This window comes from Takifugu rubripes, chromosome 7 (assembly GCF_901000725.2).
Source record: "Takifugu rubripes chromosome 7, fTakRub1.2, whole genome shotgun sequence".
Classification (NCBI taxonomy): domain Eukaryota; kingdom Metazoa; phylum Chordata; class Actinopteri; order Tetraodontiformes; family Tetraodontidae; genus Takifugu; species Takifugu rubripes.
Window position 1 is genome coordinate 16,165,907 of NC_042291.1, and position 26,647 is coordinate 16,192,553.

The window sequence follows — 26,647 nt, forward strand, 5'->3', positions numbered from 1 at the left end:
CTGGGCTGCTCTTGAACTGCATCTCAGGGCGATACAGTATGCGGCAGGTGAAAGAGGACACAGGCAGGAAAGTGCACAACAATTTCTCACTGATGAACAAAGCAGTGGAATTCTGTTGGCTCACATAATCCTTGCGGTTCGTAATGTCTTATTTTAAAAATATGAGAAGAAAAATTTGCTCTATTCATTACAAATTCTGTAAATCTATTTCTTGAAATTATTGTGTTGAACGTCTTTTTCCAAAATGCATTTAAACCAAAGGTGGATAATTACAGCAAATGAAGCCAAAATGTCTATCTATGCATTATCAGGGTTGTATAATGACAAGATGTTCTAAGTAGGGGAAAGAGGAAATGTGTGAAGTGGGAATTCACTTAATGTAACGTAATTTTAACGTAAGTAGAAAGCATTTAACTCATTATTAGCAATTATTTCAATTAGATTGTTTAAGATTTATTTGTATTTATTTAATTTTGGACATGTCTAAAATTGCAAAAGACCATTAATATATGGAAAAAATGTTACAAAATATCTATAGAATATAGAGAAGAAGGAGTGGGAGGAAGTAATTTTATGCTCAATGTGAAGGTGGTTGACGAGCCCGCGCAGTAAACCCTCCCAACCAACAGGTGGCGCCAGTAATAACTAAAACCGAAGAAGAAGAGAGAAACGGCGACGTACGACGCAGGAAAATGACTTCATTGTCGTAAACAAGAATATGTCGCAGAGACCGACTCAAACAAGAGGTAAAAATTTTATTGTTAAAATTATTTTTTCTAATCGTTGAAGTATTTTACCTTTCACACAAAGTGCTACAATCTGTGGACCTTCGAGTGGCTGAGTGTTAAATCACCATCATTAAGTTCTTGGCTAATGTTAGCTTAGCGTGCAGCATTTGTAGTCCTTCTCTGGTGATATAAACATATAATTCCTGACACCATACGCCACCATGTCACTATTTTGCATGTATATATATTTATTAACGATACGCTTATTTCCATGCTGGTCTCAGACATGAACGGGCAAGCAGACGCTGAAATTGACTACAAGAGAAAATACAAAAATCTCAAGAGAAAATTAAAGTTTCTGGTTTATGTAAGTATGGTCGTTATAAAACATACATTTAAAGTTGTTTTGGGTTTTTTGTGTGTGTATTTCTTCATTGTCCAATTTAAAATTTGCTCTCCCTTTTCCAGGAGCAAGAATGCTTTCAGGAGGAGCTGAGAAGAGCACAGAGGAAACTTCTCAAGATTTCCCGGGACAAAAGGTGAATTCTGCTCGTGTGGACGGAACAATGGGTCGTTTTCCAGTAAGAGCACATGGAAATAAACTTCATTTGCTTTCTAGCTTCCTTTTGGACAGACTGTTGCCGTATGAGAGGGTGGATGAAGACTCCTCGGGTAGGTGTTGAACGTCAACTCCAGCTCATCCAGAACTATTACCGTTCGACTGAAAGGTTCTCCTCTTTTCCAGACTCAGATGCAACGGTTTCTTCAGAAAATAGTGAAGGAGAAATCCTCGGAGAGCGAGAACGAGAGGCAGCAAAGAAGTATGCTGGCTATTTAAATAACTCTTGATTCATGCCATCGCAAGTCCTTTTTTAATACTAAGCCAACGATGGAGTGATGGAGTTATTACAATGATAAATATATATTTTAAAAAATGAGAAAGTCTTTCTCGAATTAATCACACAACAGATGAAGTCACGATTGTATATTCTGCACTCTGTTAGTGTAAATGGCTCTCGGACAATAAACCAATATTTTCCAGTATTTAGGGACTAAAAAATAAGGTTACTTGTCTACCATTAGTATGGAATTATAGAAAGTTATTTATTTGCCTGTGATTTACTAATGTGAAGGGAAAATGTATTTAGAAAAACTAATTTTGCTGTCAGGGATCATTTTCCCAGACACGCATGTTAGTTTTGTCTTGCCTTGATTGATTTTTTTGTGCTTTTTGTCAGAAGACGAAGCAGTCCAGGGGCCTCTCTTCCTTCACCGGCCTCCCCTCACATCTCCCTGATGTCCCGTCAAGGGGTAAATTCCCTGCATTCACCTGGAGCTGCACCCTACCTGAACACTGTGAGTTAAAAAAAGTGGGAGTGAAACTTATCATTACTGCCACTGTGGTGTCATCACACTGATTGATTTGACATGATTTCTATCATTTCAGTATTTTATCATGTTATGCTGACATCAGTTTTATCTTTTATTTGATGATTGAGGGGATCACAGTCATCACATTATTCATTCTTTTGCGTTTGTGTGTCTGTCATGTCAATTGTCTGTGCTTGTGTGATTACTTGACAATCTGGGGCTGGTATGTGTGATGGGCAGATGCCCTTCCCACCAGAAATTTTGGCTCCTCCAGCTGACCGAGTGAAGAAAGAAAAAAAACCAAAGACGCCTAAAAACAAGAAAGAGACCGCAGGGAAGGTGAGAGAGGAAAAGGGAGAATAAAACACTTGCCTATAAATATCACAAATGTGCCATTTTCACTCACAATATCCCATTTTCATTTGCATAGGATCACACTCAAGTACCATATGGATTTTTAGATCTCCACATTATTTTTGTCACCAGTTTACGGATTTGTTCTCTGCTGGCAACTTTTCCGTCATACACATTTTTGTATTTGTAACTGTTTTAGGTTTCTGCCCCAGTGGCATCTAATTATGCATCAGCAGCTGTAGGCGCTTCAGCAGCCAGGAATCCCTTCAGCTGGGTCCCCAGACAGATGCTTAGCGGAGATGCAGCCGAGGAGGAGGGAGACAGTGATGGAGACAGTGACAGAGGAGATGAAGACCGAGGAGAGGGAGACGAAGCAGAGCTTGTCATTGACATTCCCAATGAATGAAACCGGATATAAGCGTGTGTCTGTGTGTCTGTGTATCTGTGTGATGAAAGAATACAATGACTAGAAGAGGGAATTGTTTTCAGTTCAATGTTTGCAAAACAGGTTTGGCTCCCCCGTGTGGACGCTGTTGGTATTGCGACATTAACATATAGTGCAGGATTCTGTTTCTTACTGCGCGTCAATCATGATGTCTTTGCTTGTTACATACAACTGTGTTTGTCATCAGAATCTTCTGTATGTTACTGATTCCAGTTATGAAAAGTTATGAAACCATTTTAAGGTATTTAAATCAAAATAAATTCTTTTATTTTAAAGGGCTTCTCTTTTTTGCATTTGTGTTGTTAGTAGTTTTTGTTGGTAACACTTACAAGATAACTTGATGCCCCGCCCAAAACAACACCCTGACAGTCAGTCAGAAGGTATGCTAGAGCCTGTGTTCTTGCATATTTTATGCTGACAGCATTTGCAACACCGAAGTGCAGAAACTTCAGGTGAAATCACACTTTTATTTGTTTACAAGACCTGTTAAAGTATTAAGGTAGCACCCATGACAGACGCCTAAGGGAGACTTTAGATTTGTAATGCTCTGACTCTTTCTCATTTTTTAAAATGTTGAGAAATTGAAGAGTTTTTATTTTGAGGTTTGTGTGCACATTGTTGCCTGCACATAGCTGCTGTGTCTGAACTTTGCAAAGAGAAACAGAAATATCGTGTCTCAACAGGCCTCAAGAAGTATGAAAGTGATTTTGGAAGTGAAAGTATCCCAGAATCGCTGCACTGCAGCTGAAAGTGACCCATGGCTTGGACACATGCCAGCATGAATCCTTAGTGATGATTTCATGAACCAAATGTGGCGAGTCAAGACCTGAATTCAAGACCTGAGTGATGCAATTTTCTAAATGAAGACTTTCGCAATAGAATCTCAAGCTTCACCACCCTTAGACAGAAACTAATATCCAGGAATGCAGAAGTACAAGTAATTTACAGGGTTTGGGTGTGTGCTTGTGTACCTAGCAGCCACTGGAGATAATGCTGTAACTATAGAGAGTAAAAGTGGGAGGGGTGTAGTGGAGGTGACCAGAGGGAGAGACGGTAGGGTGGAGCTGACAGGAGGTGAGGCTGCAAGGGAAATTAAGTAGTGAGCAAGATTGTGCCTGCAACTCAAGGATTCTGCGAGGGTACAGCTGAAATGACAAACACGGCTTCAGACAAACCGGAGGAGAGAATGAGGAGTGTGTGAGGAGGACCAGCCATCCACAGCCAACCTCCGATACTTTTCTATATACGGAATCTACTGGATAATTTATAAGCCTCTCCCTCTGTGTGTGTGTGGGAGGGAGAGGAGATTTGCTGAGCTCACCACCACCACCACCACCATGCTGTGTTCTGCCCCTGCTGCTGTCTGGCTCCTGGTCGTGCTGAGCCCAGGCCTGTCGCTCTCAGCTGAGGACGTCTCTGAGTCAGGCTTCAGCCTCTGCCAGGACTGCTTCTACAGGCAGACGCCTCCTGCGGGGCCTCGGATGCACCCGCTCTGCCACAGACTGCCCGGGGGACAGGCGTTCGCCACTGTGTCCACGCCGACCTGTGACACGGCCGTCTACTCTGCCTTTCATCTCGGCCACGGATGGACAGAAGAGGGACAGTTAGTGGTGAGGCTGAACTGTAGTGCCATTGTTTGTGAATAATGGCGTGACTATGACGAATCACATTTGAGTTCCAAACGGCATAAATCCCTAATTGCAGAGTAAATGCAAAGATGATAACGTGTAGAAAGAAACCACATGGCTGATTTTGATGCTTGTTTGTGTGATTTAATGTGATCACGTGGTCATTTTTGATGTCAGCATAATCACAGTGAAGTAACAAGCAGATGTGGTTCTTAGAATGAGCCATGTCATGTTCTCTGTCAATCATATTCAATGCTGCTTATGATCATCATTTCTGCCAGACAGAGAATGAAGACAGCTCTGATGTTGTGGTCCCAGCTCTTCTCAGAGGAGGTGCTGGTCCATCCAACCCTGGATCACCATCAGACCCACTGCTTCAGCTCTGGGACTCAACAGTCACAACACTGGTTCAGTCGGTCATTGGTCCTAATTGCAGCGCTTTAGGGGGTGATCTGTACATCCTGACTGGGAGGGGGCGTCTCTGGGCCGATGAGGATGGCGACAACTGTCAGACAAAGCTGCTGTGGTCTGCAGTGTGCTGCGCCGCCCCCGAGGGACAGAGCGGCTTCAGTGTTGGGTTCATCAGAGAGGCAGAAGAAGGGGAGAGGCAGGCGAGTGTCAGGGAGCTGGAGGAGGTGCTGGGAGTGGCAGAGCTCTTCTCTGGGGGGTGTGGAGGAGCACACGGGGCCACTTTGGAAACCACAGCAGACGTTCTCCGTGAAGACGTCACAAACACCCTCAGTCAGGCCGATGATGGCGCGGAGGTCGATTCAGACGCCACCGGCCACGATTCCAGGGAGGCCATTAGCAGCGGGGAGGCGGAAGGCGAGGTCGCTGACGTTGCTGACGTCGTACAAAAGACTTCAGCAGATGCAGCAACTTCAGAACGTGAAGAGCTGCAGGAGGGGGGGCCGTCAGGGGAGTCCTCGTCTCTGGATGAGAGTGCAGTTGAGCCAGAAACGGGCAGGAATTCCAGCAGCATTCTTCTCTTTGTCATTTCCACCACTGTGTCCATCCTCACAGCTCCGCTGCGGCCCGTGTTCTCCACCGTCACACAGGTGCCCGGACAGGTGATACAACCCAACTTTTAGCATCTTTTATAGGTGGCATTGAAACAAGCAGCATTTTAAGCACATTAAATGCATTTAAGCAGTGATTTATGTGTAGGCAATGTTTTACATTTTACGCCTTTTCCTCATTCCAGTTTGTCCTCTCTGAAACTTGAAGGACATGTTAGACCAGTAGGAGGTGTTAACTCTCCATAGTGTCTTAGAGTGTGTGATTACTTCATTTACTTTTATTTTAGACTTTAAAAAAAGCACAACTTACTTTTATGTCTCCACCAGGTGACATATATCCTTCAGGAAGACCTCGCAGTTTTGTCCACCTTGCCTGGAGATACATTCTCTCTCCTCTACCTGTTGACCTCTGACCTCTTCTCCTGGATCGGAGCAGCTGCTGATACTTTGTGGAGTTTTGGAAAAAACAGCTTTTCTCAGGCGTACCATTGCAGCTCCTGCATGCTGGGGGCCCTACTGGACAGCTGTTACACGGGGCTCACAGGAATAGGGACGCTGGCTGCAGATGTTGTGGGGATATTTGGGAATGGTCTGGATAATTGTTGGTGGGTTACCAAGTTCTTTGGGGGGAGGGCGTGGGACCAGAGCGAGGGGTATGTGGGAACAGTGGTGTCAGAGATGGGGGGCCAGGCAAAAGCTGTTGGCGGTGGTTTGGGAAGACTGGCATGGAGAAGTGGAAATGGGGCAGGTAATGTGTTTAGGATGGGAGGGGGCTTAATTCTGGGGGTGATAGACACAGCCTTCGGTTTAGCCCGAGAGGCTTTTGGACAGGAGCAAGAGTCATAAATGGAGGAATAGTCTTTAGCAACAGCTGCTTCTGACTTATCTTTAGGTTTAGCTTGCAGATTTCTTCAGCCCTTTGAAGTGTGGAGGAGGAAGCACTTCAGTTGATAAATCTTGGTAGATTTAGGATGGTTGTAGTTTTTCCACTGTAATTTGCTGTCCGAACAAACTGCTGTGCTTGAGCAAGTAAAACACTGTGTGATGCTTTTGGGTACAACAATTAAAAATAATGACTGCAAGTTTTAGCTAAATGTGTGTTTTAATAAAACAAAATACTGGCTGAATGGGCTTTGTATAAAGTGGAATTTAAAAGTTTTTTGACCTTTTCATTTCTCCCCATTCTTATGTTGTGGCCTTCTGCTAAAATAAAATGTTGAAAAATCAAACATCCACATTTTGCACTCCAAAATAACAAAGCTAAACAGAATATTTTATTTGTTGCAGATTTACGTAAAAAATGAACTGTTGCATTTAAATAGGTATTTACGTCGTACTTAATGCTTCGTTAAAGTGCTTTTGGCAGCAAACAGCCTCCAGCCTTCTTGGATATGTTGCCTCAAACATTTTCTACCTGGATTCAGGGATATTCTGCCACTTAGTTATGTAATTTCTCTCAAGCTAAGTCAGGAGGGATGAGGACATTTTCAGACACCTCCAGAGATGTTTAATTTGTTCAAGTCAGGCCCTTGGCTGGTGCATTCAAGGACATTTACAGAGACCCTAACTCCTGTGTTGGCGGAGGTCCGGAGCACTCTGGTTCAGGTTAATGCATTCAAGGTGTTCTAAACATTTCTCCTTATACTTTAAAAAAAAAGAAAAAGATTTGCAAATATGTCCAAAATCGCCCTTTTCACTTTCTGGCTTATTGAGTGTTGAATGCCGACATACAATTGGAATTTCTATGCATAAATAAATAATATGTGTCTAGTAACAGCAAATAATGTAATCATAATAAAAACATACACAAATGCCTGTAATTAGCTGACGACTTGACCAAATTAAAGGCAAGTGACTAAAACACTAACTTATTATACCGCCGCGCTCATTTATAAACAAAAGCAAATATTTCTTTTACTTCCGCGTTGTGGCGGAAGCAGTATATCAAACCCGGAAGTAGCTGCTGGCTCGTTGCGTCAGGCAGCGCATTGGAGTCTTGCGGCTCTTCTTCTCTAAGCTGACGTCTCTCTCCGCTCCATTCAAAGGTACGTACCGGTTGGAGTAGAAATGTTTTAAAGTTGTGGCTTTTGTTCAAGACTAACTTTAAGACCATCTTCAGCCTTGAGAAGTTGTGGAAACCCGCGTTTGACTGTTTGCATTTACAGCTTTGACAGTTCGGACAAGCTCACTCTGGTCAGCCTGGTTGTTACTTCTCCCCAGACATGTGGCATAGATCTGCGTTATATATGTAAAACAGCTAATGACCTGCAACATCCAACAACTGACGCCATATATTTACTTAAATAATACAACATGCAATACAAATATTGTTGATAGAGTAGACGCAGTTGCTCGCATGCTTCCCAGCTCCTGACTGCTGATATTCAATGATTCCAATACTGAGTAATACACAGTGGAACTCCTTTGTGTCTCTGCTAGAGATGGCCACTCTATATGTGTCCCCTCACCTGGATGACTTCAGGAGCCTTTTGGCTCTTGTTGCTGCAGAGTATTGTAGCTCATCTCGCCCAAGGACCCTCACCAAGGATCCTCCCGCCTCCCTGAATTCCAGTTCCAGACCAACCCTTCTGCTCGGAGCAAGAGAAGGAGACTCTGTCTTGAGTGGGGCCAGCGCCGTGTCCTGGTACCTGGCTTTGCAGGGCAAGAAGGCAGGTGGAAATGCAAAACAGCAGAGTCAGGTGTGGCAGTGGCTCAGTTTTGCAGACAACGAACTTACCCCAGTGTCCTGTGCTGTGGTATTTCCACTCATGGGAATGACTGGATTGGACAAGAAGGTGAAGAATCCTTTCAGATTCTACAGTCGTGTAAGCTTTAGTCTTGTAAGTGTCTAATTTGATCTAACTTCCGGTTTTCTCAGATTCAGCAGAACTCTAGAGTGGAATTGATGAGAGTTCTAAAGGTTCTTGATCAGGCACTGGAGCCAAGAACCTTCCTGGTGGGGGAGAGCATCACACTCGCTGACATGGCCGTTGCTATGGCAGTTCTCCTGCCTTTCAAATATGTGCGTAACGATGTCTTTCTCTTTTTCACAGTTTGAAATTCTGTGCAGCGCTGAGATAACTGTGCTACTCTGAAACCTTCTGTCCTGTCTAATTTTTTCATATGTAGGTTTTGGAGCCCTCAGACAGGAACGTCTTGATGAATGTAACACGATGGTTCACAACCTGCATCAATCAGCCAGAATTTCTGAAGGTTCTGGGAAAGATCAGTCTTTGTGAGAAAATGGTGCCAGTTACAGCAAAGACGAGTACAGAAGAAGCTGCTGCCGTCCACCCTGATGCTGCTGCTCTTAATGGTGAGCACTCGTCCCTTACTTTGGATATAACTGACACGGATCTAGATTGTCCGTTAAATATTTTCTGATGCTTTTAGGCCCTCCAAAGACAGAAGCCCAGCTAAAGAAAGAAGCTAAGAAGAGAGAAAAGCTGGAAAAGTTTCAGCAGAAGAAGGAGATGGAGGCCAAGAAGAAGATGCAGCCAGTGGCAGAGGTTTGGAGGTTCCACGTCACATCAAACACCACATCGCTCAACAACGTTACTAAACACATCTGTTGTTCTCTGCTTGATTTCTGCCACTTTTTTAGAAAAAGGCCAAACCTGAAAAGAGAGAATTGGGAGTGATCACATATGACATCCCCACTCCTTCTGGGGAGAAAAAAGGTTGGGACAGTTGTGCTTTTTTCCAAAAATGAGACGCGTTGCATGAAAAAAGTCTTTAGATTGCAGTTGTGTAGCTCTTCATAGCAGGAAAGAAGTGCAAACCCAGTCTGATGCCTTTGAGGGCAGTTTATGGTCTGAGCAATTTAAACACCTCCGACTTTGATCAGGGTTAATGAAGGGAATAAACGCAGGGGTCTTAATCAGGAAATAAATAAGCACTGATGGGTCCACAGAAGGCAAAAGCAAACCGTCAATGAAGCAGAGCAACTTTCTGCTAGACTGAAGTAGAGCAGGGTGGAGACGGTGCATACGTAAACAGCATTCTGCTTTTGCTTTCACTCTCAGCAGGTCTCAGCAGCCTCGTATCTGGGGAATCAGTCACTCTAAAGCTGCTGCTGAAGCTGGAATGCTGTGGAACACTTCTCTTTTGAAGTATTAGAAAATGTACAAGTTAAATGTTTGGACGCACCTTCTCATTTACTGGTTTTCCTTAGTTTTTCTTAGTTCCTACATTGCATATTTATAGAGGAATACTGACCCGACTCCCACACAACACAGCCGAGAATGTAGAAAATTCTATAAATCAACTCTTGGCAAGCACACTTCTTATTTAAACCTCATTAAATTGATGAAAGAATGCCAAGAAGGCACACAGCTGTTATCAAAGCCTACAATGGGAATCTAACATATTTTGGTATTTTTGACCCTTTTTTACTCACTATGTAATTCTATATTTGTTGCTTCACAGTTTTGATGTCTTCAGTATGAATGAATGTATGATTCAGTATGAATCTACAATGAAGAAAGTAATAAAAATTAAGGAAAAACAATGCCCTGGAAAGGTGTGACCAAGCTTTTGACTGATACTCTATATGATCATATAGTTAAATAATTATCCTCCTCAAATCTCTGCGTACAGTTTTCCCGACCTTGAGTAATTTAGTTGGGATTATTGTTCGTTTTTACAGCTGTATTTAAACCAAATTTCCATTTATCTTCCGGTATCAGATGTCGTTAGCCCACTTCCCGACTCCTACAGCCCTCAGTATGTGGAGGCTGCCTGGTATCCATGGTGGGAAAAGCAGGGATTCTTCAAGCCTGAGTTTGGGGTGAGGGAGTCCACAAGAGAAGACCTTAAATATTTTATTGCACATATTTCTTTTTATTTTGGTCTCACCCGTCACAACCTCACTTTCTGCAGCGGAAGAGTATTGGCGAGCAGAACCCCCGGGGTATCTTCATGATGTGCATCCCTCCTCCTAACGTGACCGGCTCGCTTCATCTGGGTCACGCGCTCACAAATGCCATCCAGGACACGCTGACCAGATGGTAAGTGCACGTGGAAAAGCCAAAGCTTCACCGTGAGATCTTGGGATGTGGAAGTCATTGCTGGAATGGCTGCGTTTCCCCTTCAGGCACAGGATGCGATGCGAGACCACCCTGTGGAACCCTGGCTGTGATCACGCTGGTATCGCCACCCAGGTGGTGGTGGAGAAGAAGCTGATGCGGGAGAAGGGTACGAGCCGCCACGATCTGGGCAGGGAAAAGTTCATCGAGGAAGTCTGGAAATGGAAGAACGAGTGAGTGATGGGAGTTGCTGGAAAAAGATAAAGGAGATGTAAATCCTTGAGATAACGAGGATTAAATGGTCTTTTTTTTGCCCTTTTAGGAAGGGAGACCGTATCTACCACCAGCTGAAGAAGCTGGGCTCGTCTTTAGACTGGGACAGGGCCTGCTTCACCATGGACCCTGTGAGTTCAACATTAAAGGCCTTTCAGTTGTTAAATGGGCACAAAAGTTGAGATCAGAAGAGTCCAATCACATCCTGATTGCTTTTTTCAAATTAAAACGCTTAATGTTTTTCTCCTTTTGGTTATCAAGGGGGTCATTTGTTTGTTTTCTCTTTCAAATAATGGACCTGATTGACTTTTATTTTCCCCCCCAGAAACTTTCCTATGCAGTCCAGGAGGCTTTTATCCGTATGCACGATGAAGGAGTGATCTACAGGAGCAAGAGACTGGTGAACTGGTCCTGCTCACTCAACTCTGCCATCTCCGACATCGAGGTGGGTGCTTGGTAAACAATAAACCCAGGGCAGTAATCTTTTGATTGAGTTTTGGGGGTGATATTTATTACAATGTGAGAAAGATAATCACTATCAAGATGTCATATCTGCTGCAACTGGGATCTGTTGTATCACTGACAATAGAAAAACAAAAGAATCTCCCAAAAGTCACTTGAGAGTTTTACTTGGAGAGGAAGGAAGCTCATCCATATTTAAGGGGTCAGAGTTTACCAAAGTTTAATCATGCAGAATCATGATTAAAACTGTCAGATATGGTCTTAAGTGTGCAAATGGATTAACCTCATAGCGCATGTGGAGCAGGTTCCGTCTGGGCCGCACGTGGAATTTCTCCCCTTTAAGATTTAACATCTGCACAGAATGAAGGCATTAAATCTCTGTCAAGAATCCTCAACGCTCCTGTGAGCTGCATGAAGAGCGTGTTAAACAGATAAAAGCATTAACCTCGTCTGGAATATAAAAGTGTGATGAGGACAAAGGGTTAGATTCTGTGGGTCCTTTTCTCCATCTCCAGTTTGGAGATTCCTTCCTCAATCATGACGAGAGCTTGTGGTTGGTTTGCAGGTGGATAAGAACGAGCTCAGTGGAAGGACGCTGCTGCCAGTGCCCGGTTACAAAGAGAAAGTGGAGTTTGGCGTTTTGGTGTCTTTTGCCTACAAGGTGGATGGATCAGGTAACTGGAGGAGTGTTGGAGGGAAATAAAGCCCCATGTGATGTCTCTGTGATCTTCATTTGTCTCTCTGCCTGCTACAGATGAGGAGGTGGTTGTAGCAACCACTCGTATCGAGACCATGCTGGGAGACACCGCTGTAGCCGTCCACCCCAGTGACTCCAGATATCAGCATCTGAAGGGGAAAACGGTGCTGCACCCCTTCTGTGACCGCAAGATGCCCGTCGTCTTCGACGACTTTGTGGACATGAGCTTTGGAACAGGTAGGACAGGTTATAGGAGAAAAGGCCCTCCGCTGAATGTCGGTGTGCCCGAGTACATAATCATAACAAGTCATTAAGGCAGACTGATTTCCTCATTATGGCTTTTCCCTTTTTTCCCCCTCATCATCGCTGCTTCCTCCGTTCGTCTCAACCACTTTCTGTTCAGGTGCTGTCAAAATCACCCCAGCCCACGACCATAATGACTACGAGGTTGGAGTGAGACACAATCTGGCCTTCATCAACATCTTGGATGAAAATGGCTTGCTCATTAACGTGCCTCCCCCCTTCCTGGTACAGTGTCTCATTATCACCAGTTCCCTGCCGTGCGCGCTCTCCCTCCATGACACTTAATGTCAGCCTTCTTCACAGTTGGCTCAGGATAAGGGCTTCATGGACAAAATTTAAATTCTCACATTGTTTGCTTTGTAGGGTATGAAGCGCTTCGATGCCAGGAAGGCCGTGCTGCAGGCCCTCAAGGACCGAGACCAGTTCAAAGAAATCAAAGACAACCCGATGGTTGTCCCCGTCTGCAGGTCGGGGAGCGCAGGAGGTTTTTTTTTTTCATATTTTAATCATATTCAGCATCTCACCATTGTGTATTAACCCTCACAGCCGATCCAAGGACATAGTGGAGCCGCTGATGAAGCCCCAGTGGTATGTGAGCTGCTCAGACATGGGCAAGCAGGCTGCAGATGCTGTCAGAGAGGGACGCCTAAAAATCATCCCTGATCACCACCTCAAAACGTGGTTCAACTGGATGGACAATATCAGGTGAGTGAAAGGGGTTTGAGAAGTAGACGGGACGATGGAGGCAACAAAGATGGAGATTCTGTTAAAATCATGGGCGTAATAATGGGTTCGCTCTGCCTCTCCTCCTCAGAGACTGGTGCATTTCGCGGCAGCTGTGGTGGGGCCACCGAATTCCCGCTTATTTCATCACTGTCAGCGACGCCTCTGTGAAGCCGGGAGAGGTAAGCCGAGGTCGCCGCTGCCCGAGAGTGGCGCTTATCACATTACGCAGTCGTTTCTGTCCATTATTCTACATTTCTTTTCTCGTTTTAATCCCTTTTCCCCACTCAAGGACATGGATGGTCATTACTGGGTGAGTGGCCGAACACCAGAGGAAGCCAGAGAGAAAGCAGCGAAACGCTTCAACGTGTCTCCGGACAAAATCGCCCTCAGACAAGGTTGCATTTATTTCTGCTCCGCTGAGACAAGCGGCCCTCCAACTCTGTCACATCTTCTTTTACTGTCTGTATCTTTTTACATTTTAAATAAGATTTGAAGTTTTAAAGCAATTCTGTCCCCGTTGTAGATGAAGATGTTCTGGACACGTGGTTCTCGTCTGGCATTTTCCCGTTCTCCATCTTTGGGTGGCCCAATGAGGTGAACAACTGAAGAGGGCTTCAGTATTTTACTGCGTATTATTGTGTCATTGTGTAACCGTCTTTTGAATTTCTTCTTTTGTTGTGCTGTTTTTATGTATTAATGGGTTTTCTTTTAGACGGAGGACTTGAATGTTTTCTACCCTGGAACCTTGTTGGAAACGGGCCACGACATCCTGTTCTTCTGGGTTGCTCGTATGGTGATGATGGGCCTGAAACTGACTGGCAAGCTGCCGTTCAAAGAGGTGTGACTGAGCCAAAGTGCCACAATGGAGCGGCAGCACGGCAGCATGTGGGGTAAAACAGTGCTGGCTCCTTCTCTGCAGGTGTACCTGCATGCAGTGGTGAGGGATGCCCACGGAAGGAAGATGAGCAAATCTCTAGGCAACGTCATCGATCCTCTGGACGTCATTACAGGGATCGCTCTGGAAGTAAAGCCAAATCTTACGTTGATGCACGTTCAGATACGTGTGTGCATGAAGTGTTTTTCTCCTTTTCATTTGTCCACGCTCCTCTGAGGGCCATATTCTTTCCTAAGCTTTATTAAGCATCACTTTCTGCTTCCAACGAGCTTTATTGAGGTCATCAATCTCCTGAACAGCCGTGGAACCTGCTCAGACGGACGTGTCCTCTAGGGGGCACTTGTAGACTTGCAAACTTCACATTACTTTGTTTCAAAGGCTCCTTCTTTCCTGCCACTAAAAGCATAAATCAGCTGAAAGGCATTTTCTCATTTTGAGACAAATTGAGGAAATACTTTTGTTTCCTGGTGATTTATTCCCTATTCCCACATCCTCTAGGGCCTCCATGCCCAGTTGATGGACAGCAACTTGGATCCACTGGAGGTGGAGAAGGCAAAGCAGGGCCAGAAGGCAGACTATCCAAATGGCATCCCAGAATGTGGCACAGATGCTCTCCGCTTTGCCCTTTGTGCCTACACAAGCCAAGGTGAACTCATTTATCCCCCCCAACCCACTTTTCTGTTGTTTAAAGTTCAAATCTTCAGCCTTAATTGATGCTTCTAAAGCCAGAGGAGAAACGAGGCAAATGTGGACATTTTGTGATCAATATACATTTGCATGAATAGTTTTTGTTGTGTTTGTATTTCAGGAAGAGATATCAACCTGGACGTCAACCGCATCCTGGGCTATCGCCACTTCTGCAACAAACTGTGGAATGCTGTTAAATTTGCCATGAGGACGCTGGGAGACCAGTTTGTGCCAGCAGATAAAGCCCAGGTGAGGAGCGGAAACCAACCAGGAGACCCTCCATGGCGTCATTAGGCGGTCCTGTTTTATATAATGTTCAGTTTCAAACACACACAGACCAAATCCTGATGTATTTCCTCTTTTACACTTGATTCCCTCCCGCCCAGCTGAGCGGAGAGGAGAGCGTATCGGACCGGTGGATTCTCTCTCGGCTCAGCACAGCTGTGGCTCAGTGTGACGCTGCCTTCAGAACCTACGACTTCCCAGCCATCACAACGGCCATTTACAACTTCTGGCTGTACGAGCTGTGTGACGTCTACTTGGTAAGCAGCTCGTAGAGCACTTGGGAAAAGAGCAAACCCGCAGGACATTTGTAACGTTGACACAGAAAACGGCTCGGTCCGTTCCGCTCTGGTCTTCAGGAAAGTGTGAAGCCCGTGTTCATCAAAGCAAAAGAAGACGGCAGCTGTGAGAGACCGGCCGCCGTGTGTAGACAGACGCTTTACACGTGCTTAGAGGTCGGGCTGCGCCTCCTGGCTCCCCTGATGCCCTTCGTCACCGAGGAGCTCTACCAGAGGCTCCCACGACGACGACCCCAGAGCGACCCCCCCAGCATCTGCGTGACGCCGTACCCCGACGCCGCGGAGGTGAGGCGAGCGAAAGGAAGCAGCCGCCGAACTGCTCAGACAGACGCTGTTGTGGAGTAGAACCAAAATCATGCTGAGTCATTGAAGGTGGTGATAGGATCTTTTCATTTGTTCCAGTTCTGCTGGCAGTGCGAGGACGTGGACCGTGACATGGACTTCATAATGGCCGTGGTCAGAACCATCAGGTCACTGAGGTCCGACTATAAATTGACCAAGACTGCAGCGGACTGTAAGCAGACAAAACTCAACTGTTCATCACTTGTAGCGCCGCTCCCTGAAATATGTCTGTGGTTTAGGAAAACGCCAATGTGCTCGAGCTTCCTAATCAAATGATGATTAAATTTACGTGATTAATTATACACGACGATACCAGTCTAGATGAACTGCATCGGCTCCTGTGATTGGACTCGTTTCCCTGCAGGTTACCTTCAGTGCACAGACGCTGCCACCGTGTCTCTGGTGCAGAAATACAGCCTGCAGATCCAGACGCTGTCTTACTCTCAAGCCATCGTCCCCCTGATGGCCCCCCAGCCCGCCCCAGAAGGGTGCGCTGTGGCCATCGCCTCCGACAGATGTACAGTTAACATGATGCTCAAAGTAAGAGGGGATCCCTTCTAATCGTTGGTTCTTGCCCAGCGTGAACTGATAAGGTTCGTTACCCTCCGGCCTGTAACTGTCGCAGGGTCTGATTGACGTTGAGAAAGAAGTGGCCAAACTGATGGGAAAGAAAACGGACCTGGAGAAACAAATCGAGAAACTGAGTGAAAAGATTTCCAAGGGTGACTACAAGGAGAAGGTGCCAGTAAAGGTGCAGGAGCAGGATACTGAAAAGGTGGGAAGAGGTGGGAACAGGTGATGGAGCTGTGGATGACAAACACTGATCAGGTGTTTCCTTTTGAATCGCAGCTACGACAGAGCCAGACGGAGCTGGAGAAGGTGAAAGAAGCCATGGACAACTTCCAGAAGATGATGTAACGTTGCCATTAACTTTATTTAAATCAGGAATTGTTTCCCTGTTTCTGAAGTCTTCAGTTTATCACCATTTTCAGTTGTATTGTGGAGGGAAATGAAAGCTCTTGAAAGAGATTTTGTCTGTATTAAAAATTTAGTCTTTGCCGTTGGAACATTTAATAAAGAAAAGAACAATGAATTCCTTTTATTCAGCCTATTTAATAAGACATATGCGGGACATACAGCTCTGTACTCCTGAAACCTGAAAAGCTTTATTTGGCTGCATTCTTAAAGATTAAATTTCGTTTAACCAGACGGCATTAGATTAATTATACAATATATTTCAATGTGAAGCTGCTTCCTTATAAAACACAAAGAACAATGGAAAGTGAGATGAACTGCATATCCTTTTCTCCAGAGGGGGTAAAAATAAAATAAATCAGTGATTAACATATTTCAACATACGAGCTACCCTAGTTCAGGGGGCTTTAGGTGGGCACAGGAGGGGAAGCTGTCCTGGTGAACATTTCTTTACATGACAGCAACACTACGGAACAAAAGTGCGCTGAGAGACGAAAACAGACAATAGAAACTTCACAAATGTCTTCGCACCGGGAGGCGGCTCCGAGCACAGACCCGTCAGCCTCTCTTCACAGCCTCCAGGGTAAGTGAAACTGGGAGGCAGGCAGAGGAGTGCAGTGTGTCGTCTCGAAGTTTTGCATGTACTTCCGAGCCTGGTGGTTGAAAGAACAGGGTGGGGATGGAGGAGGCATCGAGACAAAGACGTGGGAGGCGATGAGTGAAAAGTGCAGAGCTTGATTACATTAGCTTCACTCCGTCTCCTGTAGTGCCATTCAAATCCATCCCATCTCTGGAGGGTTTACAAGGTGGGTAAATAGAGCCTTATTCAGGAAGCATTAGCAAGGCAGGAAAACACAGCGCTGGCTGTAATTGATGGCACTCCCCTTGTTTGATGTTAAATGGCTTCAATAAGAGAAGTGTAGTGAAATGGATTACACTAGTCAACCTGAGAGCGCAGGTGAGCCGGTTACTATGGTAACCGGGAAAGTGGTCCTCTATGATAATGATACCCAAATAGTTGGGTTTATGTTGTTTCTCTCTTCGGTGTGTGAGTAGAGGGGATGAAAGTCGGCTTTGTATGAGACAATTTGCCTTGTCGGAGGACCCGATATTAAAAAGTCTAATTGAAGGTGGCTCAGAAGAAACCATGTGGCCTCGCTGTAATGCAGGTCTGAACCACAGAGCTACACACAATCAGCTTACCAAGAAAAGTGCCAACTGCCGTCTTCCTTCCAGCGTCATGTCCTCACCTGGCAACAGAGAGAGCGTGAGAACGCGTAGACTGAGGGGAAAGGCGTCATGTGTGGGTGCACATAAAGGAGCTCCCAACCCACCGACACTCCATGGAAACGGAACTTCTCTGTCTGCCTGGTACGACTGCAGCACAGACACGCACCAGTCGTCATCCACCTCGTAGCCGGTGTACACCGACGCTGCAGAGAAAGTGAGCTGCCCTTTCATGCCACTTTAACTCCCTCTTTTATCTTTTTTATTGATTTACCAAAAGTTAAGGTGGCGTAAAGACGATCTAAAGCCAACAGTAAGAGGTTATGTGATTACACGGCCGAGTTTGGTGGCAAAACAACCCTCACAAAATGCCAACAGACCTGGGAAGAGGATTTAAACTTCCATAAGGATGTTTAAAGCTGACAATAAAAGAAAGTAACCTACAGAGAGTAACATCAAGAAGAGCGTCGTTAAATCGAATCGTACTCTGGCTTTATCACTCAGTAGCACATTCCTAAGATTTGAAGAGGAAAGTAAACATTTAAAAAGGGTTTCTTGTTGATGGAAACGCTGTTTTTAAGACTGGAGGCTGCCTGAGTGTTTGCTGTGGTCCCTGAACAATAACGTTGCCCACCATCTGGAGAGGAGCAGACTACGGTGTGCATAATGTGGTCGAGTGGGAGCATAAAAAGAAGACGAACAGTGAACTTACCTTCTTCCAACTGATTGGTGGCCCCCAGCCATTGTCTCACAACCCTTATTCCTTCTTCTGTCATTATCTTGGGGTACCTGAGGAGACCACTGACATCACTGCTGGCATTCGGGAACACAAAACTACTTGAGATCTTTTCAACGGAGGCCGTGCAGTTATATTAATACACTTTTTTACCACTGTTATAAACCACTGTTTTTACCACTGTTATAAATGTTTTTTACCACTGTTATAAATACCAATAGCCTAAAATAAATTCCATCTCGTGTCCAGAGCTTGACGGTAGTTCTAACTTGTAATGTTACTACTGAAGAAACTTTGGGAATTCCAGCATTTGGAATATTGGAAACTGACCTAAACAGCCAGGAAAACCTGCGGTGGGTTTGTTAATGTCAAACAGCCTCACCGTCAAACAGAACGAGCCTATTCTGTCACTGAGATGAGACTGACCTGAATTGTAGCAGCTTCAGCAGGAGGTTATTGCCTCTGTTGGACATGACATCCTGCGGACCCCTGAAACGCACTAAATAGGTCAAGTCGCTCTGCGGAAACATCACCGGCTCTTCCAATCTGTGCTTCTGCCCATCCACCACTTCCTTTCTGCCCCGACAGGATTCCAGATGTGCTGTAAAGTACTTACGTCGTGGTGATGATCTCATCTCTGGTTCGCCTGATGAGCAGGACCGGCCCCTGGTATCTGCAGGAAGGAAGGAAACCTTGTTAATCATCACGACCAGGGTGGTTCTCGTCAGCGCTTTAATGAAGGCAGCCCTGCAGACATCACTTCCTGCTCCATGTGCCCTCACTTCCTGCCAAACTCACTTGAGAAGCTGATCCGCATTGTTGAGATTCATATATTGTCGGACTGTGTGTTGCACTAATGGTCCTAAAAGACAAGAGCGACATTTCAGTGGCTGAACTAAAGCTGGACGACATCGGTCGAGATCCCGATTGGACTCACTCCAGCTGTCAGGCATGACCTTGAGAGCCAGAGGCAGAAGGTCATCAAAGGAGGCATCCAGCACCACGGATTTGATCTCTGGGTATGACATCACTGCCCAAGTGGCTAAGACAAGGAGAAAAGTCATCGTTGAAAAACAAGGAAACACATTTAATATAAAATGAAACCATTCTGAGACCCACGACCACATCATAGACACACTGTGTCCAGCTTTGGCGAGCGCCTTTGTTTACCTGTGAATCCTCCTATAGACCAGGCGTATATGATGATGTCATTGAGCTGGAAACCCAGCTTGTGTATAGCAAACTGAATCACCACATCCATGGCATTGGCCTCGTTCTGGGGGAACGGGACTCCCTGGCAACAAGGAGACCAGGATAAGTGGCGATGCACCCTCACTAGGAAGCGTGCACGTTAACTGGTTCAGCTAAAGCACGCACGTTAACTGGTTCAGCACGTTAACTGGTTCAGCAGTTTTCCAGTGCTCCTTCAACAGATAACAACCACTACAGGGGGGGGAGGGGGGGCTGACACTCACCGTACTGCCTCCAAACCCGGGGTGGTTCCAGCCCAGCACAGAGTAGCCACCTAAAGTGTCACATGAACATTTAACTCACTGAAACACGACAAAGGAGCTAAAATGGTGCCCCCCCCACCACAGGAGAAGGCCAAGACCCGCATGACTGCTCACCCTCCAGCGGAGTGTTCATGCAGCCCACCTCATAAAAGCCGGCGTTCCCTTCGCAGCAGATGACCTGTGGGGGGGTTAAAGGGTTGGTAAAAAGAAGCCCCGACGTCACTGGTGAAATGAAAACACCCAACAATTAAAAGCAAAGGAGCGCAGCCGTTTACCAGAGTCTGACCATTCTGCCCCCCGACTCTCCTCCGGTCTACAAACATAGTGTCAATCTCATTCCCATCACAGGCCGACAGCTTGTTCCTTTGACCATCGAACTGGAGGAAAACAGACATGATGATCAGCAGTTTATACACTTTATCTCATAATGGGTGTGTGTGTGTGTGTGTGTGTGGGGGGGGGTTCTACCTCCTCTATTAACTTAGCCTGGCCTTGTTGGAGCATCGGCCTCATGGCTTTCTGCAGTAACCCAACAGAACCAGGGTACAGCATCCTCCTCCCAAACGAATAGGTGACAAGAAAACTGGAGCAAACAACAGGCAACATCATTCCTCTGGAGCAGGACAAGTAGAATAAAACCTCACATAACTCCCAAAAAGGGGAAGCTAAAAAATGGATAGTCCTGTATCAGCGGTGTTCACCTTATGATGTGGCACGGCAGAGTGCGCACGGAGTGGAGGACGCCGTCTGCCGCTCCTCTGATCCTGGGCTCTGCTTTCAGGAGAGAAACACCAGCCTTGGACAGCTTCCTGTTACAATATTGGGGAGTTTGGAGCTTAATGCATATTTTAATGTTCAGTGGATCTATTATTCAAAATACAACAAAAAAAAATGCTTTGAACGCGAGCGTTCCGAATGGAAAGACGGACTTAAATGTGAATACTGAACACAAGAATTTCCACTAAAGTAACTGAAACTTACGGATTGCTGACTTCAGCCCAGCTGAAATCCAAAGGCCAATGTGAGAAGTCAAAGTCGTAGCACCTCAACTTTTTCTGTTAAAGACAAAGGGAAATAAAACATTTTGTCTTTTAAAAACAGACACAACTGCCAAGGGCTTTCCTGCCTTTTCAGTAATTACAGCCAGACTCGTAATCATTTGGATAATTAAAGACTCTTTATCTTTCCCCTTGAGACAACAGTAAATGGAATTTAGCCATTTTCTAAATAAAACTAAAATGGAAATGAGCGTCCGACAGGCCCGCGCCCTTGTATCCACGGGAGGCCAATGGCAGCGTTTATGTAGCTAAAGTGTTGCCAGAAATCCCCACAGGGATCGACCAGCAGCGAAGGTTTGACGACCTTGTTTTCTGGTGTGAGACTCTTCTTGGCTTCTTCCAGGATGGCGATGAAATGAAGATAATCTGCATTTTTCCACCTCTCATACCCTTGTTGAAAAGGGAAACAGTGTCAACAAATAAAGCAAATTGAATCCGAACCATGTTTTGCTTATGAAACCCAGATTGAGTGAATCCCGTTAGAAAGAGGCTCACCTCTGAGGCAGGCGACTCCCAGCAGACACACCAACACCGTTCCCAAATACTGGCTGACTGGAACCAGCTTACTGCTGCAGATATAACCTACAAACACACACAGCTGCAGTGACACAAACATAAAAAACCCTCTGCTTCTCTGTCAGACTTGAGCTTCATTAACAAACACCAATAAAAAAACTGACTTTCTGACAAGTGCCTGCCAGCCCAACGCATAAATCAATATTGGAATCTCAATAATATGCTAAGAAGTAGCAAACAACCGCAAGCAATTCATTTGAATTGATGCACAGACATCTTGGATGATTCAGTTGATTAATTGTAAATTAATCTCCCTCATAGGAACAAAGTAATTCCAAAAAGCACTGGTTATTTTCTTTCTTAATGGAAGAAGCAAAGGAGCCCATTAAAAATGATTTTCTAAAGTATTACTGCCAAATCTTTAATGATTTCACCTAATGATTGCAGGAGATAATTGCTTGATGCGCCATGGAATTGTCTATATAGGAAGATATATCTTGGCAAGTTTGATACTAATAATAAAGGCTTAAAGGATCGACATTACACATCTAACGATATATCCAACATGTTAAACTCTTGTAAGCATTTTTTCTTTATGCATTACTGAAAGCCAAGTTTTTACATGTATCCTATAGAGGAAGGAAAAAAAACTTGGAAACTCACTTTGGAAACAATAAAACTATAATACTGTTGCCAGTTAAGTTTATTTAAGGGTAATCGACTGACTGTATTATTTAAAAAGTAACGGATGATTTTGCCGTTGTCAGTGTTCTACTGACTGGCTGTCATCTAGTTTTAGTCCATTTTTATTGGATTTAGGTTCCATTTATTGTAGTTTCCATTTTACCACATCAATAATAACAACAATTATTAAAAAGCTCGGTGAAGGGTAAGTTAGGAGCCTAAACCACTGACCACATTTACACTTATACGTGCTGTGGATACGGGGCTAGAGTGAACAAATCATCGGGTTATCATGTTTATATTTTTACTTGACACATCATCCTGGGGCAACATTGACAGTCATCAGCTTCTGAGTTAATGGGTTCCAACAAATGGAGCTCATGGCCGGTACCTTTCCTGTACAGGTAGCAGAGGAGGAGAGGAGAGCTGTAATAGGACAGAGACCACAGCGCCGAAGCCTGGAGGAAGACACCGAGCTTTACATCAAGCACATCCTTCTCATATCACTCATGTGGCCATACGAACCCAGCCGAGGATGCTGTCGCTGTGTCTTTCCAGAGTCCGGGGTTGGTAGTTCCATCCCTGCCAACAGACAACAGCGGTCATGGCTAATGTAGGCTACCATCCATGCTAATGCAGCTAGCCATCTGCGAGCATTACCTGCAGGTTGTGACAGACTTGTGACATTTAATCTTGCAACAACACGTTTCTTTGAGTCGCGTTCATGAGTCTCGCAAAGAAAATACCGTCCTTAGCTTTTAATTGAGTTCTTTCGTCCACTTTTAGCTCATTTCACTGCAGGATTAGCATTAGTTCAATGTGACCGAGGTAAAGGAAACATGCCATGCCGCTTCGGTAGTGCTGCTGTGGGGGTGGGGGGCAGGGGAACCTCATTGAAAGACAGGGTTATTTGGGGGGAATGGGGGGTTTGCACTGTCCTTTCATTCATTCATTCGTTTACTGCTACTATGCAGCTGGATATCAATAACAGACACTTCCGGGACCTGGTCGGAGCGACATGATCGCGAAGAGATGAAATACTGCCAGTATTTTGCAGACAGCCGTGATCGGAGGCAAATAAAATATTAGGAATCACCATACCCTCCTCGCTGCCCTGCCTTCGGTCAGGGGTTGTTCCGGCGACCGGTGAATTCGTTGCAAATGAGGCCCGAAAACACAGCGAATCCACGACAAGACAGCCATTCTTTCACTGGGAGGACTACGGAAGCCCAGCCGGGCCGAAAGTCACAAAGTCGAAGCACAAAATGAGGCTTAAAAATTAAAAGGCTTAAATCCTATACTGTAATAATGCCTTCATATGTTCCTAATATTTGGGGACATTCAGCTTGAAGTGTGTACATGTGCTACATTTGTAATGTGACTGCATTATTACCAAGGTTAACAGACACCCAGCATTTATTCACAAACTCATTTTTATTTTAATGAGCAAAATTTTCAGGAAATGATAATGGGCCAAGCAATAAGCTGATTAAAATTCAGGCTTTTTCAAAGCCATTAATTTTTATAACCTTCCATGTCACCTTTTTTTTTTTTACTGCTTATACTACAGGTGTCACAACATGTGGGGGAAATTACCTGCTTGGCGAAGGTTTTGCATTATTTACGATTAAAGAAATATTAATATAAATTTTGTCCTTTTTGCCAGGTCACCTTTTTTTAACCTGGCTTGGAAAAACCAAAAGACAAAAAAGGACTTAACTGGCTGCAATCAAAGTTATTAAAACTGCATATTTGAAATAGATTTCAATTAGTTTCTGACTACTAAAAAAATATTTATTCATAATTCTATGTATTTACACACATATGCATAGATATATATTTTTGGTCTGCTAAAATCCAAAGAGCCACAGTGATGAAGTGTTTACTCTCATGCAGTTGAGGACAAGGCCAGACGTATTTAGACACTATGTGCAACTAAAAACAATACACGAAGAAGTTCACAAAATCAACACTAAGTCGTTTACGATGTAATAAAATGATGCATTTTTTAATATAACTGACAGATTTCTGCAGCGTTTCAACTCATTCTGTTGTTTCTCCATGTTGGGAGCTGCACGTGAATGAGATGTGGGATGGTGATCGTGCACAAATCTAAAAAATGAGCACAAAGAAAAACTTAGCCCCCCCCCCCCCCCCCCCCCAAAAAAAAAAAGCAAACAAAAAACCCCTTTTTATTCTCATTTCTACACAAACAGCCCACTCAACAATAACACACGGGTGACGGAGCACAATGTGCAAGTGCACGGCGTGATATTGTGTTTGTGTGTCGCTGGGATGTTCATGCTGGCGTGATGGGGAGCGTGAGAGTGGTGTGTGGGGCAGAGGAGTGACAGTGTAACACAAAGTGATTCAGCTGAACATACAAAAGGCAACAGGGGTTCACTGCTCCAGCTCCTTGTAGATCCCATCGTCTCCTCGAGGCTTCAAGTCCTGGTGTGAGAAAGCAAAGAAGGAAATGAGGCAAGGAAAGGAAGCGAGACATTTGAGGGAAGGATAAAAAGGCAGATTCAAGATGCTGAGGGTAGATTTATGACCCACTATGTCCTGTGTAATGAGATTGATTTTCTAATACCACTAATGTAAGGGTGACATCAGAGTGTGTGTGTGTGTGTGTGGGGGGGGGGGGGGGTATAGCTGAAAGAAGAACTGTAAGTATGAGGGAAGACCAGCTTATAGAGGAGCCAGCAGTGGGAGGGCGACACTATATATTGCTGAAACTGGTGTAAGACAACTCCTGATGCGGCGTGCAACAGCGTGCACACTGAGAAGTGACTCACCATGTAGAAAGAGCCCTCGAAGGGAGCCTGCTGAGAGAGCAGACGCAAGAAAACAGGTTTAATTACCTGACAAGAGCTGCAGATAGCTCAAAAGAGGATGAGGTGAGCACAAAAGGGCAAATAATAGGAGCTTTGTGGTATTTGGGGGTTGAAAATATTCAGATTTGCCACCTGTCGGATGTCCTCAGGATTCTCATAGATGTTTTCTGCTTCGTGAGCTTGGACAGAGAGAGACTCTTCAATACCTGAGAACAGAAAGACAGATGCTTATAGGCTCTGCATCACTTTCAAACACACTTTCTCTCTCCCTCCCTCTCTCACACACACACACACACACACACACACACACATGCAGACAGGGGCAGATTCATTGCAATAACCCCAGAGGATGTCACGGCCCACATCGTTCAGCTGACAAGGGCCAAAGATGAACAGAGCAGAGAAAACTGTCAGAACGGAAAACGCCGGAAGACTCACCGCGATCAGAAATGTGTTCCCGTCTCCATAGCAACACACCGGCAGCTGCAGCAACCAGGGGCACCAAGAGTAATAAAGCAGAGAGAGGAGGAAGCAGAGAGGGGGTGGTCACAGTGACACTTTCTACAAAGGGGAAAAAACGAGAAGAACACAGCATGAATTTTCAGGAACAAAGTTCCCCCCACACCAGTGTGTTCGGCGAGAGGCAGTATTTAACATGCAGAGAGGTTCCTGGTGATCCTCAGGTTCACGGGCTAAGCCCTTCTTTCAAACCCCACTTCGAATGGACATGGATGCACGGCGCAGTCAAAGGATCCTCAATACATTACATGCATTTGCGTCATGCTGCCGTCAGTCACAGACAAGGAGCTCAATGAAAGAAATCACAGAAATCTGGGCCACACGAGCGAGAGAACGGTCTCGGGTACGGCTGCCACGTCGACCCCACACAGGCTGGACGGTAAAGACTGTCCATTTCAAATGTGGACACCAAGAAAAGACACATCTGTAACAGAGGGCAAATAACCTCATAACGTTCCAGCAAATAATTCTAAACCTTTTCCCTTTTTTTTTTACGATACACCTGAAAGTCAGGAGAGACTTTGTCTTTTGTTGTCCAGGATCAACTTGATTTGATCGACCTGCAGTGAGCACCTGGCAATAAAAGAGGCCGAGACAGGAGGAGAGCATGCAGGAGGACAGTGGAGAAGCTCTATCACACGCGATTAAACTAGCTGCATTGGTTTACACAAAAGCAAATGCCAGCAAAAGAAACAGAAGGTTGCTACGTGTTTCCACAGAGACCGCGGTTATTGTTCACAGAGCAAAAGGAACGAAATCTGTTCAGCATTTCTGCATCTGAAAATGAGAAAATAGCAAAGAAAAAGTTACACAAGACGAGCAGCATTGTTTTTTAAATGGAGCCAGGCTTCGAGTGGTTTGGGTTCACGCAGGCATCGCCTCAACTTTACATTAATTTAGTTTGTGAAGGGATGAGCCTTTAGCCCTTAACTTCCCCCAGAGGTCAGAGCTCCACAGCTTTATGCCAGCTTTAAAACAATCAATCGCCGTGTGCTGTGCAAGGCTTAAATGTTTGGTGAGTATGAGCAAAGGGTGCTAATGAA

At 45.0% G+C, this 26,647-nt stretch overlaps 5 protein-coding genes across 9 annotated transcripts in view; 3 read left to right on the top strand and 2 right to left on the bottom strand.

The window, feature by feature from the left end:
- The first annotated feature begins 615 nt into the window (after positions 1 to 615).
- ino80e (INO80 complex subunit E) lies at positions 616 to 3,177 on the top strand. Of its 3 annotated transcripts, none has more exons than XM_011605923.2 (8): positions 617 to 746; positions 1,013 to 1,095; positions 1,197 to 1,267; positions 1,348 to 1,400; positions 1,474 to 1,549; positions 1,967 to 2,084; positions 2,340 to 2,438; positions 2,653 to 3,177. In XM_011605923.2, exons 1-8 carry the CDS (start codon positions 719 to 721, stop codon positions 2,857 to 2,859), a joined length of 735 nt encoding a protein of 244 aa, XP_011604225.1. In that variant the 5' UTR covers positions 617 to 718; the 3' UTR covers positions 2,860 to 3,177. The 3 variants fall into 3 exon arrangements, with proteins under 3 accessions (XP_029694614.1, XP_011604225.1, XP_029694613.1); XM_029838753.1 differs by having other exon boundaries at positions 1,970 to 2,084; XM_029838754.1 differs by lacking the exon at positions 2,340 to 2,438 and having other exon boundaries at positions 616 to 746.
- Positions 3,178 to 3,593: 416 nt separating this feature from the next.
- Positions 3,594 to 6,769, top strand: LOC101077632 (uncharacterized). The gene is made up of 3 exons (XM_029838697.1): positions 3,594 to 4,508; positions 4,808 to 5,596; positions 5,873 to 6,769. Exons 1-3 carry the CDS (start codon positions 4,236 to 4,238, stop codon positions 6,389 to 6,391), a joined length of 1,581 nt encoding a protein of 526 aa, XP_029694557.1. The 5' UTR covers positions 3,594 to 4,235; the 3' UTR covers positions 6,392 to 6,769.
- A 717-nt stretch (positions 6,770 to 7,486) lies between these two features.
- vars1 (valyl-tRNA synthetase 1) lies at positions 7,487 to 16,629 on the top strand. Of its 2 annotated transcripts, XM_029838609.1 has the most exons (29): positions 7,487 to 7,590; positions 7,985 to 8,340; positions 8,424 to 8,567; positions 8,675 to 8,861; positions 8,939 to 9,054; positions 9,150 to 9,225; positions 10,234 to 10,334; positions 10,427 to 10,554; positions 10,641 to 10,805; positions 10,895 to 10,976; positions 11,171 to 11,290; positions 11,873 to 11,981; positions 12,062 to 12,241; positions 12,408 to 12,532; positions 12,671 to 12,774; positions 12,854 to 13,012; positions 13,122 to 13,212; positions 13,323 to 13,428; positions 13,557 to 13,627; positions 13,746 to 13,871; positions 13,953 to 14,057; positions 14,427 to 14,574; positions 14,737 to 14,864; positions 15,002 to 15,157; positions 15,257 to 15,481; positions 15,599 to 15,710; positions 15,903 to 16,078; positions 16,164 to 16,313; positions 16,388 to 16,629. In XM_029838609.1, exons 2-29 carry the CDS (start codon positions 7,987 to 7,989, stop codon positions 16,454 to 16,456), a joined length of 3,813 nt encoding a protein of 1,270 aa, XP_029694469.1. In that variant the 5' UTR covers positions 7,487 to 7,590; positions 7,985 to 7,986; the 3' UTR covers positions 16,457 to 16,629. The 2 variants fall into 2 exon arrangements, with proteins under 2 accessions (XP_029694469.1, XP_029694470.1); XM_029838610.1 differs by lacking the exons at positions 7,487 to 7,590; positions 7,985 to 8,340; positions 8,424 to 8,567; positions 8,675 to 8,861 and having other exon boundaries at positions 9,150 to 9,224; positions 10,232 to 10,334.
- Positions 16,630 to 16,635: 6 nt separating this feature from the next.
- abhd16a (abhydrolase domain containing 16A, phospholipase) lies at positions 16,636 to 23,493 on the bottom strand. The gene is made up of 20 exons (XM_029838692.1): positions 23,350 to 23,493; positions 22,774 to 22,830; positions 22,640 to 22,706; positions 21,544 to 21,630; positions 21,353 to 21,438; positions 20,972 to 21,045; positions 20,692 to 20,799; positions 20,459 to 20,573; positions 20,266 to 20,367; positions 20,105 to 20,168; positions 19,952 to 20,001; positions 19,647 to 19,770; positions 19,414 to 19,518; positions 19,275 to 19,338; positions 19,093 to 19,149; positions 18,903 to 18,965; positions 18,453 to 18,529; positions 17,848 to 17,946; positions 17,717 to 17,763; positions 16,636 to 17,166 (listed from the first exon to the last, which is right to left on the bottom strand). Exons 1-20 carry the CDS (start codon positions 23,449 to 23,451, stop codon positions 17,083 to 17,085), a joined length of 1,632 nt encoding a protein of 543 aa, XP_029694552.1. The 5' UTR covers positions 23,452 to 23,493; the 3' UTR covers positions 16,636 to 17,082.
- A 902-nt stretch (positions 23,494 to 24,395) lies between these two features.
- The window catches only part of g6fl (g6f-like), a 9,563-nt gene continuing 7,311 nt past the window's right edge, over positions 24,396 to 26,647 (bottom strand). Inside the window, exons 7-10 of one of the 2 annotated variants that reach the window (XM_029838699.1) lie at positions 25,524 to 25,646; positions 25,218 to 25,291; positions 25,047 to 25,073; positions 24,396 to 24,699 (exon numbers count right to left, since the gene is read on the bottom strand). In XM_029838699.1, coding sequence (XP_029694559.1) covers positions 24,649 to 24,699; positions 25,047 to 25,073; positions 25,218 to 25,291; positions 25,524 to 25,646 — 275 coding nt within the window. In that variant the 3' untranslated portion in view covers positions 24,396 to 24,648. Of the gene's footprint in view, positions 24,700 to 25,046; positions 25,077 to 25,217; positions 25,292 to 25,523; positions 25,647 to 26,647 lie in introns of both variants that reach the window. The other variant, XM_029838698.1, reaches the window with a different exon arrangement.